Below are 15788 nucleotides of genomic sequence, written 5' to 3'. Positions count from 1 at the left end.
CATTCTCATTGTAATTATACAGCAGCATCTCTATCATTACACCAACTCTGCAACATAGCTGGTAACCACCCAACAAGCCACGCCCACCCACACACCTTTCCTCTGGGCTGAACGGTAACGATAAAGCCGACTCGTCCGCCCTCGACGCATCACTGACCTGACCTTTCAGTCACTCGTTACATCCCGTTTTCGCCTTCCTCTCCGTAAGTTCTCCATGCTAATTCGACCGTGTGCTAACCCCGCGTTGCTCGGTGGTGGTTAACGTTACCCGTAGGAGTTGGGTTTCACGTCGAGCCGCTGGAGGTCGTGTCAGTCTTGCATTTCCACCTGCTGGCAAGTGTCCCTGAATGTCTCAGCCCAGTGACAGCTAGCAAAGCGTGTGAGGGATAGTTTCTGTTTGAAATAAGGAATAATTAAATGTATATATCAGCAGCCATTCGAACAGGAAGGACCCACCCTGTGGCTAAAATAGCATCTCTTAAGACTTCATGTCAAAGCTAAGAAGAGCATGTTTCGTCTATAGGAGGACGTGTGGACATTCAGGAAGCTTGTTTAGACCTTTAATCAGCTTTAATCAACGCGTGTTGTGCTGCTTTGACGCATTGTTTCAGCGCTCATTGTTGGTTACGCAAACACAGCAAAGAAAACAGCCAAAAAGGACCCGCACACGCCTGTCAGCGGCGTCCCGCAGGGCGACTCGACAGGCATGAATGGTTTCAACTATGTAGAACACGTACGGGAGGAACTTCCTCCCAGAAATGCACCAACAGGGGCCTAAACTGTCCCTGTCGGAGTAAAACTGTTGAAACACCAGTGACGACGTGATAAAACCCGAAAGGTCGACGTGGTTATCGCAGAGAGACGGATTCGTGTGAGGTTTATCGCTATTATGATCTTCACGCCTCTGCAGTGGAGACATTAAATTTTATGTCAATAGAATCTGATGCTGTCAGGATTGTCTGCAGATTGACCCCAGAGGTAGCGGCAGGAACGCCTCTATTTTAACAGGAAGAAAGCTTGAGCAGGACCAGGCACACTCGCCATGGGCTCATTGGGGTCCTTTGGTTGGACAGAATCTTGTGGCTATGGCCCAAAACTTAGCACATTAGGTTTATGTTATGTAATATAGGCTAGCCTAGCGCCTGTGTCAGAATAAATGGGGCGATCGATTGGTGTCCATTTTGGCTCCAGTCCCCCATCACACAAATCCAACCATCCGTACCGAATGAACGGGCCTTATTATGACCGTAAATACGATGCTATGTACAGATCACACACCACAGGGGTGGGGGCAGCACTCGGTCGTTTCCTAAATACAGAAAAATAAAAGCTAAGAAAACAAGGGATTGGCTAGGCTATTCAGTAATGATCGTATGATAACTGAATCGCCCCTGGTCTCAGTCTGAAGCCGTTTCCTTATTTTCCACACAAGATGAAAACCCGTTGCAGAGCTGCAGCTGCTACATTTGAGCAAGAACGTTGACGTTAACACTGCTGCCGCTAACACATAACTGGGGCATTTTGTGGCGATTAGCTAGTAGCTAACCCGGCAAACAGGTTCTGTGTAAACTGGTGGGGGAATTTGTGCATCTGTTTCCAGACTGTGGTCGGTTCAGTAGGTGACATTTGCAAAGATACGATGTTTCATTAGCGGTTCTAAAACTCCCTCGCCGATATAAAGAACACGCCCTGACTCCCGAGTCTGACTCAACTCTGTCTTCATACTGATCGGCCCTGAACTCACACTGTGGTCATTTGTGAAATATTTTACCGTTATTTCTTTTGCATCTGAAGTTTTGAAAGAAAAGATGCATCAGATACGATGCTTTACAGGGCGTGGTGTTCTTTTGTCTCCCTCAAGATGTCTGGCACCATATGTCGCTACCATGATAACATGCAGTTGCACTGATAACGTACTGTATATTCTCTTTGGGGAGATAGCAACAAGGAAATGACCTAATCTACAACCACCATGTACGAACAAATAAAACACGTGAGACTGAGGAATCTTGTGTTACTAGCAGGGGCACTACAGCAGTTATAGAGGGTCAAAGGTATAAATCCAAGACTGATCAGGGCCTCTGGATCACAATTTTGTTAAAGTGCATATATGCTATGCTAAAGTTGCCCTTGGTTACAAAAAAACAGAATATAGCCGGGCGGTATCGTGTCTGCAAAAATGAAAGTCACTGTAGTGTTGCCTCACAGCTCGCCTCCAGGCCCGCGGCGCCCTGTGACAGCAACACGAAGTGACAGTTTCATCGTGAATGTGACAAAAGGGAGCAAGAGCTGATGCTAGCATGTTTGCGCTGTGAAATGCAGCAGAGGAAAGTGGTTTTAAATGTTAGCAATAACATTAAGGTGTCTAAAAATGTCATTAGATCTCATCTTCCTTGAGCATTTTGTAGTATATCAGAGCAACTGTAGCATTAGCATTAACATGCATGTTAGCTTGCTTAGCACATTTTAGCCATTGAATTAAATGGCATTACAGAGGGTGGTGTTCGCTCATTCAGGCTACAAACAGAAAGAGCTTCTAAAGATTTGCTTCTTTGAACGTTACATAAGGGTGGAACTGTGTTTCCTCTCTGCTTGTTTGATGAGTTGTTCCGATCTGGTGGCAGATAGACGTGATTGAGGTTAATGACTGTGCTGTAATATGCAGGGGCATTGGGAAGCTGGCTGGGCCGCCTGTTGTTTACTCTCAGTTTCCCCCTGTGAGATGATGCCGCTAAATCTGCTGCTAAGTCTGCTGCTGGTGCCTGCTGACCTGGATTCTGCCCGCACAAATAAATTAGCATTTAGTCCTAACGCAGGGATACAGCAGCTGGGGTGAACTGCTGTTATCGTAGCACTGAAGCTACACGTGTAACGTCGCCATAGAGACCAAAAACCAGATGTAAAAGCAGACACCATCTGAGCCTCAGTGTTGGCAAAGCAAACACTAATGAATCTGTCATTTGAAGTAGAAACAGAGTAAAAAAAAACAAAAAAAAACCAGACAATCGCCATCACACTTCCTCACCAGTTGGCGGGGGGGGGGGTTCTTATGCAACCAGACACTGTCTGTGTGGCACCAACATGTCAACGAAAATTCATTTATAAATACGGAGAGCGGCGAGGGAACAGGTTTGTCCTAAACTCGAATGATCACACATTTGTGTTTTGACATCACACATAGATTGTGTGGAGAGTTAACCCCCTCACCCCATTCACCCCTTCACACCAAAAAAAAAGAAAAAGAGTATTTAGTATGTTTTCTGTGGAATCAAAAACACTCTAAGGCTACTGCTATTGTTAAAATCATAGATCCCTACTTGCTAGCAGCAGTTAGCGGCTAGTTCAACAAAAAGAACAAATTACCGCAAAGGGTCTGAGGTTTGCGGGTTGTATCACTGTACTTTTGCAGTTTATTTTAGCTGTTTTACTCGTCCACCTTGACCCTCTAAGTATCCTGGAATGTAGTTTTTTATGCTAAATGAGTGAGAATTTGTAATTGTTTAAAGTAAATGACCATTTCAGTGGCTAAAATTTTTCAAACCCTCCATTTACCAGGTTCACCGGAATCATATCCGTCCATCCAGCCGCACTTTCCTTAAGATGATTAGTCCAAACAAGGTTTTGCATTTTTCAATAATCAAAGCCGCTTTAATTGTTTTAATTTGCACCTGAGGCTTAGCCGGATCTCGCATAATCCGCTCTCACATAGCGATGAAAACAATGACAGGCATTGTGGTAAACAACAAAAACATGGAGAGCTGGTGTCTCATTCACATTTATGTGTCAAGGTCGTCGTTAAGAGCCGTCCTTAGAAAGTTGATCTCATTATCTTAATATAGCTACCGCGGTAATCCAAAGCCTGTCTGTACCTGGGCTGCTGCGCGTTCGACGGCCGGGAAATATTCGACACAGACGGGTTTAATGAGATTTCAGGTTTTTACTTCAAACTGAATTCAGGAATTTGACCCAAAGACTTGCAGAAGGCACTGGGACGACTGGGAACCTCCCGGGGCCTGGTGTGGTCAAGGGGTTGCTAGCAAACATCTGGCACAGCTTGCTAATTTTCCAATTTAAGTAAATCAAGTATATTTTAGGGATAAACCCCCATGCAGCTAAATTTATTCTTAACCACCTCTGTCGTAGGTGATCAGTGGGAGTTTCAGACTCTCCAGAGACGAGTAGAGTAAAAATTTGAGTATTAAAATGTGAATATATAGAAGACATAAACAAGAAATGAGGTCACTGTAAAACTGTATGAATAAATAGTGCAAATGCATCGGAACTGGGGGAAAAAGTGTTTTCTCCTCAGTTTAGTCAGTAAAACGTCACTTTTCGGGCTCTGGCAGGATTCAGAAAGTTCTTTTTCCAGTGGAGACGGCAGCTGAGAGCCAGAAATAAAGGGGGGAGGGGGGATACAGCCAGTTCTCCTCGCAAATGGAGGCATTGTCGTCTCTGTAGAAAGGAGGTCGGATCCCAACTGAACGCCAGGACACAAACAAAACGGTCTCGGTCTGAGGGGTTTTTTTATGTGCAAGTTCCTTAATGCATCCCTGAAACTTGTATGGAAAAAATGTTTGTTTTTTCTGCGCAGCACATTTGATCAGGATAAACAGGGCAGCCAAACTGCTGAGTCACCTTTGAGCTCCTCAACCCAAGCAGCCACCCACAGTCGGCAGTTTTCTGTTTATAAATCTGAGCCCTCTCATCATTTTCCTTCCACGTCATCGTTCCGATCTACAAAACCAAAGATAAATACTTTTCCCGCAGACCCCGAGGAGAACTGACAGGGCCGGCGTTCTTAAAAAAACCGCAAAGATCAAAACAAAAACGTCCAAAAATTGAAAAGTCTCGGCCGGCGTGTGTTCTGTTGCTGAGGGAGCTTCCACAAAAGCTTCCATGGTGACGCTGTTTGCATCTGCGGAGGGTTGAAATTCTCTCGGGGACACAAAGAAACAGGCGTGAATGGACGGAGCATCAATAGACGATCACGGCTGCGGCCTTTCAGATGCATATGAACCCTGCGAGCCGTCCTGCCGTGGAGGAACACGTCTGAATACCAACGAGCTGCTGCGTGCTGCAGACGGACCACAAGAGGAGCCAGAAAGGAGCTAAAAATACACCTCAGTCCAGATATAACCGGGCCTGACGCAGCATTTCATCTGGGAAAGGACACTAACCAACAGTTGTACATGGGGAAATGAAAGTCCTTCAACTTCTAGAGCCACTAAAGTCTCAGAGGATGTTGTTCCGTCAGAAGGATGAGAATTATGAGGCACGTTGCTTTGATGTTTTCGCTAAGTCCAAGATTGAAGCAAAGTTCTGAGATAAGATAAATTAGGGTGTTATACATGGTAGATGGCAATTATTGAGTAATGAAACAACTAAATAAAGTCAGAACATACAGGGAGAGTAGAGGTTGTTGTATTTCTGGTCAAATTCCTTAACAGTGGATTCAAATTGAACATTTCTCATCGTGAATACAAACAACGCGACGTTCTGTGGGACGCCAGTGGATGTTTATCCGTTTGCACGCCACCAAAATCTAGTTTAAGTCAAAATTGGGATTATGTGGTGTTACGCAATGTAATCCCTGCAAGGGCTAGGGGAGCAGATTCCGTCCAACTGTTCCCTGGTGGAGTTCGTGGAATTTCATTTGGAGAGCCAAAAGACGGTTTCAAGTAACATCAGCACTTTTGTCCTCGTTTACACAATTAACCGGCTCCCAGAGCAGATGTGGAGGGCCCGCTCGTTCACACGATTCCTCAGTGTATTTGTGGAAGCACCGATGGCATCTCTGTACGTGAGAACATGCGAGGGAACCCCAAAGAAAACTTGGGCGAAGTGTTTACCGCCTCGTTCCTCTTCGGTGCCGGGAGATGTTTGGAATCTCAGGTTTCACGTTCCCAAATGAATGAAGCCATTAAGAACAAACCGCTTGCGCTCTTACTCAGATTACATTAGACAGTGCTCCCAGTCAAGCCGCTGGAAGGGAACCCTGTTTGGACCTCGGTGATCTGAGAAAAGGCCAGAGTTGCTGTTGCATGACGGAGCTGCACTGTTATTACCCCCACCCGCCCATTCATCACGTTGCCTCCCTCTGACCAAGTCTGTGTGGGAGAAACTGCACAATCAAGACAGGAGGTCCAGTCTCTCGAAAAATGTTTGTAATTACAACTGTAATCGTCTGCATATGTGTGTGTTTGGAACTCTTTTTGGGGGGTTTATTTTCTTTAGATGGAGTTTGCAGCAGATCCCAGAGGAAGGGTTAGGGTTGGGGTAGAGGTTGGGGTTGGGGTAGAGGTTGGGGTAGGGGTAGGGGTAGGGGTTGGGGTTGGGTTGGGGTAGAGGTTGGGGTTGGGGTAGGGGTTGGGGTAGAGGTTGGGGTTGGGGTTAGACATCGGATCCTTCAACGCAACCTGATCTTCACTGCGACAGAGCCAATACCCCTTCCTGTTTCAATTCCTTCCCGGAACCAATTGATCAAATCGATACTGATCAAAATGATCAAAAAATGAAGCAACTGCAGGAAGGAATCGGTACTTCCATGCATCCTCTGTACAAGACAGCAGAACTTGGACGTTCTGTAGGTTGATGATTCCCTCTGGGTGCCAAACTCCCCAAACGTATCATCGACGTTTTAATGCAGCCCTAAACGGCAGCAAAGTGAGCCACTGTTGAGGCGCTCAGCACCAGCTGAAAGCGGAACCGACCGCCGATTGCAGAGATGAGTAAAGCAAATGGAGACAGACGTTTAGAGCTTTGATGAACATTTGAGCAAATATTTACACGAGTGTGGTGATTGTGGGAACAGTGAGCAGCTGAATTATCAATAATGGCCATCTTTTATGTGTATCTTTTATGTCATTCTCTCTGATAAGGGTCTGAAAACCATCAAAGCCCAGAGTTAAACAAATTTCTTTGATCAGTTCATTTGCACAGCAGCATTTCAACAAACCCAAACGTGAACCAAAGGCCAAAGCACACGTGCAGAAGTTAATATTCCAGATAATGATTCAATGTCCAACCTTTGATCAGCACTCTGACATTTTAACTTTCTTTAAACTTAAAGATCAAAGCAAAGTTCTCATTTACAATGATAATTCAGAAGGATTCATGTCCAAGTAGAACCTGAACAAGCAAAAAGACTAAAAATGTCTCATTACCCATTAACTAAAGTTCACAGGTTTAAAAAGGTGCTATGAAAAAAAAATCCATTCACTCTGAATGGCCGAGACTAATAGAACGATTGAGAATTGAAGGAATCTTCCGGGTAATAACAGTCAACAACTGTTACAAAAGTTAGTTGGATTGCTGCCTATCTATTAGCACCTGTACTGGATAAAGTTCATACGTTAAAGGAAGTTGAGTCAGAGTAAGTTACAGTTTAACAATCATGATGTGGAACGATCCAGGTATCGAATCACTGGTGTAAAACTATTAGACTTTAAGGAGGGTGTGAAGTATATGGCATGAGGAAGGACATAAATATGCCAGGAAGCTAGTAAATGTAGCTTCAGAGGTGTGAAGATGCAGAAATGTGTGTTGACACCGAGGACGCCGTAAAACGGACTGAATGCACTAAATGATGCCATAAAAAGAGGGAAAATATCTGTAAAGGCAACAAAAACCGCTTGCATTCTCTGTCAGATATCCAGTTTAACGTCACGCGACCTCCTCTTTCTCAGGATGCTAACTAGCCTTCGCTGTTAGCATATCAGAACAACCTGTCCAGAGTCTAATCCTTCATCAAAGCTATGACACGTCCAAACAAAACCCTGGTGTGAATCCTGATGTGCGTCAGTGTCGTAAATCTAGGATGAGCGTCACCGGTGCAAAGGCCAGACGCCCCATCGGACACCAAATGGCACCTGTGGTATGAGGCCGTGCAGCCGGGACTCGGACGAGACGTCAGGTCGAGAATGATCTCTTTGGGTCGAGTGCCAGCGGGACTTTGGGCGGACTGTAAAACAGATGGCGGCGGCGTTATTAACCCGGCCTGGAGCCATTTTTCTGTTATCTTTTCCACAGTGTTCACTAAAGTATGTGCAGGATTTAGTGTTGAAAGGAAATTCACTCTCAGGATGAAAGTCAACACCGGACACCAGAATTTTAATTTAAATGTTCTCTTGGAACCCATCATGTTGGATTTGGCAAGAATCTCCTTTTTCCTACTGCTCTTAAACCTCACACGGTGGGTTTTGGGGGCTGTCTGATTTAATTACTTGAGTGGACACAGGTGAAAGAGGCGGAGTCAGCTCACCTTGAAACAATCCTGCAATCAAGAGAGCTTCAAAGGCCAGGTGCTCCACGCACGGACCGACTTCCTGTTTCTGAAAGGAACGCCATGAAGTCCACATTTATGTATGAACGTCTGATCCTGGTCTGCATCCTCGACTCCTGTTTTTGGCCACTGTTGGCACCTTCAGCCTCTCTGATTGATGCTATATCCACTAGCTTAGCATCAACAACCTCCAGCATTTTAGCTGCTTCCTTAGCTTCCACAAGCACCATGAAACCAGACAACGAGGGTCCAACCTGAGGAACGATTCTGAATGTAAACACGATTCACTTAAAGAGACTTTCCAAAGCTGCCTGCACAGTTTTCCCTAATCAACTTTCAAAGTACCTTTTAATCCATGACAAAAGAGCACAGCGGGGGGTTAATTCTGTTGGTGCGGTCCTCTTAATGACAGGAATAACCCTGGATGATCCCAGATCGGCCACTCTGGACACTTAGCACAGTGTTAACAGTGAAAGAAGAGATCACCTTTCACCCGGCTGCTAACATATATAAAGCAGCCATCAAATTCACAGCACGCCAACGCGGCTCTGACCTGCTGTATTTACTCCTCCGGGCGGATCTATAAGTAGCGCTCGATGCCAGTTTCCTCTGTGGCAGCGAGCTAATGTCTCTGCTTCAGTTCAACGCAGCTCCTGACAATCAGATTAGCTGCTCTGTTGACGGACGGACCGCAGCACGTTAGCGCGGCGTTGAAACACGTCAGGTGGACTCGGAGCTGTCCAGATCAAAGGGAAAAATAAAAACTCAAAGGAACCGAGTTCAACATGGTTGATTCTATCTTCCCAATGAATCTAAACCCACTATAATCCAGGATAATCTCATGTTTGATAGAAATATCATTGTGCCTTCTGTCCTGGTGGCGTGGGACCCCCAGTTAAGACGTCTCTGGTGTTCAGGTCCAACATGCACCGACGGCAGATGTGAGATGTTGTTTCAGAAAACACGAACGCACAATTAGGGTACATGAAGGGGGAAATGAGTTCCAGTCCCCAGACAGGAAAACCTCTGACCTGCCGCTTCGTCCAGACAGAAACGGGGAACGATTATGTAAGGAAATGGCGCAGCAACGGGCGCTAAACCAGCCCCCCCATGATTAAAGCAGGACTCTAAACGATCCCGGGCTATCACAGATCCCAGATCTGTGATGAATGCAGCCGTTTGTGCGTTACGTAACCAGGGTGAGAAAGCGCAGAGATGCGCTGGGGGAGGTGCGGACGCCAGTAAAGGTGAGGGCAGGGACACCGGCCGATGCTTATCCTGGTAATTCCACCTTCTGATCGCCGTGACAGACTCCTGGTCGCCTGCCTGTGTACAGTCACACGAGGGACGTGACCTTGGGAAGATATTGTTGTAATGTAAACAGCAGCGCCGCCGCCGCCGCCCCGGTCCGACTCGCTGCTGACCTGCTTTTAAGCACAAGGGAGGGCTGCAAACATTCTGCAAATGACTATGATTTGGTTGTTTATGTGAGTCTTTTTCAGAATGATGTAAGATTGTGTTTAACATTTCCACTGGAAAAACCAGCCGCTTCATTTATTCGGCCCATCGGTGTTTTCGCTTCCACCCTGAAGGGCGGGAGCTACATCGGTGTAGCATGTAGCATCTAATTTGTTGTTTGAAAGGTGTTTGTCATGGTGACAAATATTGATTATAGGGGAGAGGCGGGGCCTCCGTTTTGGACCGTTGAAGACGATGATGAAGGTCGTTGAACTGCTCTTCAAGTGCTGGAAAAATAAACATGTTAAATGCAAACAGAACTCCCGTGCGGAGTCAATAAAGTCACGGAAAACCTCCCTTAACCCGAGTCTTCTCCTCTTCCGTGTTTTAAAAATAAAAGTCTGCATCCTCTCGCCCGCCATCTGCCAAAGTAAAGTTAATGGTCCCATTATAATAATGGATTGTTCCCGGAGTTCGGCCGCTGCATCCTCTTCTCCTCTGCATTGTCTCCAGCCGTTGGGAAGCCGCTAATGTGGCGCCAACAACAGCCTGTAGGTAAACTGTTATGTCTGACGTGTTTTTGTTGCCAGCAATGACAAAACAGGAACTCGTCAACAAATAAGCAAATGGGAGAAAAGGCCGGCGCAGAAATGCTCAGTGATGTCACATGTTGCCGAGAACTGCGCTGGAAACGAGTTAATAATAGAAAAGAAAATAATCAGCAGCCTTTACAAACACTTCCTGATGATTCAGGAAGTGGAGGAGACGAGTCTGTCGGGAGAAAATGTCCATAACAGCCGAGGTGCAACTCAAGGTTCGGGATGTTGCTCAGCGAAACACTGCTGTGTAAACTCCAGGGGCTGGGCATTGAACCAACAACCTTCAGAACTGGAGCAGGACTGTTTTGGGGGATCGGCACAAATCTGGTGCGACTTAAGCAGCACTTAAGTGCTGGCTAGCAGAATGATAATCTGTTATCGGAGCAAAAACATGGCACAAATCCATCAGTCAATCACATTTCAGGTGCTTTTAAGTCCAAATGTTTGCCTGCCCCTGTCAGCGTGCACGTATACGCACAAGCACAGATTTGCTGACTGATCTCGCACTGAAAACTGGAAGGAAACGTTGTTTTATGCGCAATCAGCTGGTGACCTGTGCTGCGTTTCCTGTCCCGGGTGACCTTCTGCGCACGTCCCCGCGCCATGAATGAAGCCATTCACGGGCGCTGGACTGTGGACTCTGCTGCTCTCTGATTGGCTCCCCCGCCCGCTTTTGCAAATGATTTTCCAGCAGTTTGGAGCCAAGGACGAAATCTGTCCAAACCGAAACTCGTTAATCTGTCAACTGAGAAATGACACGCGGACACGGAGCTGGTGGAAGGTCACGGCTCATTTCTGTGGGGGTGGAGCGTTGCCGCCCCCTGTTGGACGGACAATGCAACTGCGCCCATCACAAACTGAAGGCCAGTTTTGACCTAAACTATAAACGAGAGTTTCAAAATTGTCTTTGGAACACAACCACACATGGCTGATTAAGGTTCTATTTGTTCGGCTGGACTTTCGGGAATCTGTGGAATCCCTCAAGGCTCTATCTGTTGGCCATTTCCCCTCATCTCCTTCCACTGTGATCTATTGCCATTTTAAAATTCCAAAATACACAGTGCAATAAATAGATACATACTACCTTCAAAGCGGAGATGTGTATCTTATTGAAATTAAGTCAATGAATGCTTTAAACTTTTAAAAACTGAGTGAAAACAGGAATTATTTCAAAAATACCTCAACATCACTTCACATCACTATTCTGCTTTGTCATTATTATGAGAAGAAGATGTTATTGTTCTTGTAACATTTAACGGAAAAAACGAGTTGAAATGTCCAAATTTCCTAAAGATGATTTCCCTCGTATGGGAACGCAGAATTCCTGAACTTTACTTTTTCCGTTTTCCGGCGCCGACTTCAAAACCAAACAAAGGCGGGACCTAAATAAAAGTATTGACCAATCAGCGTTGTTCTTGAGTAATATAGTCGCACTGGATTGGCTGGCGTCTCTGCCAATCATTTATCCCGATCTGGAACACTTCCGCATTGGGAGTTTGGTTATAGATTTGTCGTTTGGTGTTGTTGAATTAATAATTGTGGGATTATTTTCACCGACTGTCTCCTTCAGAGAAGATGCAGGGCCTTAGGTAAGACGCTCTATATTCACGAACACCCCGCCTTTATTTTGTTTAAAGCTCTTGTAAGCATGAGGAAATATTACCTTCCTATTTAACCACTTTGTCATTTTAGGGTCATGTGTATTCAACTTTTAATTCCCCCAGTTTGGATTAAATTCCTCTTGCCAGTGTGTTTGAATGGATGAAACTTTATGTAGTTTATTTAGCTTTTTCTCCCCTCTTCCTTGAGTTGAGCAAGACTGATTTCTCAATATTTCAGAAATATCTTTCGCAAGTCCTGGTCCTCTGCTGAGAGACTCGATGGCAAAACTGTGCTGATCACTGGGGCCAATTCTGGTATCGGGAAAGAAACCGCCATCGATCTGGCCAAGAGAGGTGAGTCTGGCTGGGATGTTTCAGGTTTCAGGTTCCATGTTCATCAGCGTTTTTGTGGAGTCATGCTGACCTGACCAAACTGGATTTGGGCTGGATTTGGGCTGGGTCTCATGTTTCTAACTGTTTCATGTTTCTCAAAACTGGGAGAAAATCCAGATAATACACTTTTACAAAAACATATTTATATGGAACAGTAGGTTTGATTGAATATTTATCTATTTCTCCACCCATTCACTCACTCATTCATTAGAAATTCACGCGAATCTCTGATTGTTTGTATTTACAAGCTGTGAAGAGCGTGTTTGACCCCCGAAGGAATAAACGACAGTGTCATAAGGTGGCGCCCTTCGCACATAAAAAGCCTGACCCGGCTCAGTCTGCTCCCTGTCTTCACAATTCCCCCCTGTCCTGGTTTTGACCCCTCAGGGGCAAAGGTCATCATGGCCTGCCGTGACATGGACCGAGCCCAGGCGGCCGTCAAAGATGTCATCGAGAGCTCGGGCAACCAAAATGTCGTGTGCATGAAACTGGATCTGGCAGAGGGCAAGTCCATCAGAGAGTTCGCTGAAGCCTTCAACCAAGGTTAGACCAGGGTGTCCATCATATGAGGCGGGTCCGGAGCCTCAAACATGTCCGTCCTGTCCTCCTGCAGGAGAGCCCAGACTCGACATCCTCATCAACAACGCCGGCGTGATGATGTGTCCGTACGGCAAGACCGCAGACGGGTTTGAGATGCAGATCGGCATCAATCACTTTGGTCAGTCAATTTCCACATTTCAGAACCGGAAGCGGATCGGCCGACCTGCACGGCCCGATCGAGTGTCGGCTAATTTATGATGGCGCCCTCGGTGCCGCTAACGAGCATGTTCTGATGTGCTTTTGAGTTGAAATGGGAAGGACCTGAAACATGTCTGCCTTCCCTCCAGGTCACTTCCTGCTGACGCATTTGTTGCTGGACCTGATCAAGCGATCGGCTCCGGCCAGGATCGTCACCGTGTCGTCCATGGCTCACAGCTGGAGCTCGATCAACCTGGACGACATCAACAGCGAGAAGAGCTACGACAAGAAGAAAGCGTATTCGCAGAGCAAGCTGGCCAACGTGCTCTTCACCCGCTCGCTGGCTCAGCGGCTGAAAGGTCGGCGCCTCCATTTTGGGCTTTTTTAAGTGACACCTAAATGAAAGGTGTAGTAAAGCTAAGTGTCTTCCAGGCACTGGCGTGACGGCCTACTCGCTCCACCCCGGAGTCGTCCAGACGGAGCTGTGGCGCCATCTGGGCGGCCCCGAGCAGTTCTTCCTAACAATTGCCAAACCTTTCACCAAAAACTCCGCCCAGGGAGCCCAGACCACCATTTACTGCGCGGTGGAGCCGTCGCTGGAGAAGGAGAGCGGTGGATACTACAGGTCCTCACGGTCCCGCCTTTATTAGCTCATGTCTTAAATGTCCTTGGTCCATTACTCGTGTTCATTTAGTTCCTCATTCCTCCTCTCGCGTGTCTCCACAGCGACTGCGCTCCTGCCAGCTGCTCGGCCGCCGGGAGAGACGACGTCCTGGCTCAGAAGCTGTGGGAGCTGAGCTGCCGGCTGCTGTCGGTCACCTGGGAATGAGCCGCTCCGGCTAGATTCCTTCAGATGATCCCCGACTGTTGTCTCTTATCTCGCCGCAAATAACCCAGCAGGTTATTAACTTTCTCTCACAGCCACACGTTGTTTTCTTTGTGTTCCAACTTGTATTTATGCAAGACAGCACTCTAATCCAACCCTAAAGGACGTCTCACACTCTTGATTTTCCCCACATATTTACATAAATTATGCACACATTAATAGGAAAATCTATTTTAGCGCACGGCTGTCAACATGTTATATTTTTCAGAGCTTGTTTTTTTTGTAATTAAACGTTTTATGGTCCAAATTCTTTGATTTTCGTCTTTTCTTGCACATTTACGATGGGTTTAAATCCCAGCATAGTTATACAGTGCTTAAAAATGGAAAAGAGGCACCTGGTCGACTGTTGAATGAGGAGCGCTCTTCATTTAGTCTCTGCTCATCGCTGTACGTCAGGCAGGCGCTCGTACCTGCAGACCAGCCAGGTCGTCCTGCTCCCGATGGCACACCTGTACCAGACACCGGGACCGAGGCTGTTTAACTGACTGATACAAATGCTTTGAAAGCACCATGGAGGCAGCAGCTGAGTCACTATAAGAGTTCCCTCTGTGACCTTTTTTAAAAAAAAAAAAAATGTAATGCTGTAGTGTAATCAGTGTTCTTCGGGGGAATCGATAAAAGCAATAAAATGCAGATAAAACAGGCATTTATTTGGCTTGTCGTGATTTTGATGCCTCTGTTATTGATTAAATCAAACCTTTCGTTTGGTTCCATAAAGCTGTTGCGGTTGGTTTCTACTTTTACTTAAGAATAAAAATAATTATATGATAAATTAAATTGTGTCATGCTGGGTTTGGGGGCGGGGCCTGAAGTGTGGGTGTGTTTGGTGTGACCATGTGCCAACGATCCAGCACTTTGGTGGCCTTCAGGGCTCCTCCACTCCCACCTGCTTCTCCTCAGCTGGAGCCGACGGGATGTAAAAACCACCGTCCAAATCCTCCTCTTTCATTCCCTCAATCAGCCAGATCGTTTGATAAGCCTGATTACCTGATGTACTCGGTTAACTCCGGCTAATCATTGGCGAGACGCTGTAAATGTGTGCAGTGAACTCCTTCATCTCCATGGTCACATATACAGCCATGCATTAATGTTTGATAAAGAGGAGGCCTATAAGAATCAGCCACAGGGGCGGCGCTGAAACCAGGGCCACTCTGATGGATGTAAAGATCCACCGATGCACAACTGAAGAGGGCCGGTTCGCACTAGTTTGACATCATTGCGTTCTGGACGGGATGAGTGGGGAAGGAGTGATGATTTGGTGAATGAGGCTTTGGTGAATTCCCTCAGTTAGAATGGAAGAAGGTGAAGACGCTGTGGCCGTAATCGGCATCGGCTGCAACTTCCCCGGCGGTGAGTCCACCAAAGTCAGACAATCAGGGCTGTTCTCACTATTATTCTGACGTTTTCATTTATTTTCCTCCCTCTGATTGTAACTCTAATAAGATCAAAGGAAACGTTCTGAGAAGGCTGCAGAATCTTCCAACCTGCTGGATGGAGATAAAATCTGACATTAAAATGAGATTTTCTTGTTTGTTTCCCGATTACAGTCTTGAATTGAAAGTAAAATGATCTCTTTATTGTAATAACTGCTTTCACAGTCTTCTGTCACTAAACGAATAATTATGGAAAAAGCTGATATTTCTGTTTTACTCATTTTACAGAGTTGTTGCTTTTGTGGCTCATTTCTAGCTTTTATGATGAAACTGTGATAGCCAAAACCATCAGCTGTACAATAAAACTGATCAAGCCCAGGAGAAAATGTAAATTAGACAATTAGTTAAATCTAATCACAATCATTATGCACAACCTTATAATTATATCAGTTTTCTGTT

At 46.0% G+C, this 15788-nt stretch overlaps 1 protein-coding gene and 1 long non-coding RNA gene across 3 annotated transcripts; one reads left to right on the top strand and one right to left on the bottom strand.

Moving 5' to 3' along the window:
* The first annotated feature begins 76 nt into the window (after positions 1-76).
* rdh12l (retinol dehydrogenase 12, like) lies at positions 77-14203 on the top strand. Of its 2 annotated transcripts, none has more exons than XM_057013683.1 (7): positions 77-203; positions 12178-12293; positions 12720-12875; positions 12946-13050; positions 13220-13429; positions 13503-13695; positions 13797-14203. In XM_057013683.1, the coding sequence occupies exons 3-7, from the start codon at positions 12734-12736 to the stop codon at positions 13897-13899; spliced, it is 753 nt and encodes a 250-aa protein (XP_056869663.1). In that variant the 5' UTR covers positions 77-203; positions 12178-12293; positions 12720-12733; the 3' UTR covers positions 13900-14203. The 2 variants fall into 2 exon arrangements, with proteins under 2 accessions (XP_056869663.1, XP_056869662.1); XM_057013682.1 differs by lacking the exon at positions 77-203 and adding an exon at positions 11769-11927.
* Positions 6840-9564, bottom strand: LOC130514220 (uncharacterized). The gene is made up of 2 exons (XR_008946958.1): positions 8627-9564; positions 6840-8535 (listed from the first exon to the last, which is right to left on the bottom strand). It is a non-coding gene; the product is annotated as an uncharacterized LOC130514220 (long non-coding RNA).
* Positions 14204-15788: the final 1585 nt, after the last annotated feature.

The sequence above is a fragment of the Takifugu flavidus genome, chromosome 17 (assembly GCF_003711565.1).
Source record: "Takifugu flavidus isolate HTHZ2018 chromosome 17, ASM371156v2, whole genome shotgun sequence".
Taxonomy (NCBI): Eukaryota; Metazoa; Chordata; class Actinopteri; order Tetraodontiformes; family Tetraodontidae; genus Takifugu; species Takifugu flavidus.
Note: the sequence above shows the minus strand (reverse complement) of the source record. Positions and strands in the feature narration are given on the sequence as shown.

What these genes read in the sequence shown, in the direction of transcription:
- rdh12l (XM_057013682.1), top strand. An exon ending in CATCGATCTGGCCAAGAGAG is followed by an intron (nt 12,294 to 12,719) that starts GTGAGTCTGGCT and finishes TTGACCCCTCAG; the next exon opens with GGGCAAAGGTCATCATGGCC. An exon ending in GATCGGCATCAATCACTTTG is followed by an intron (nt 13,051 to 13,219) that starts GTCAGTCAATTT and finishes CCTTCCCTCCAG; the next exon opens with GTCACTTCCTGCTGACGCAT.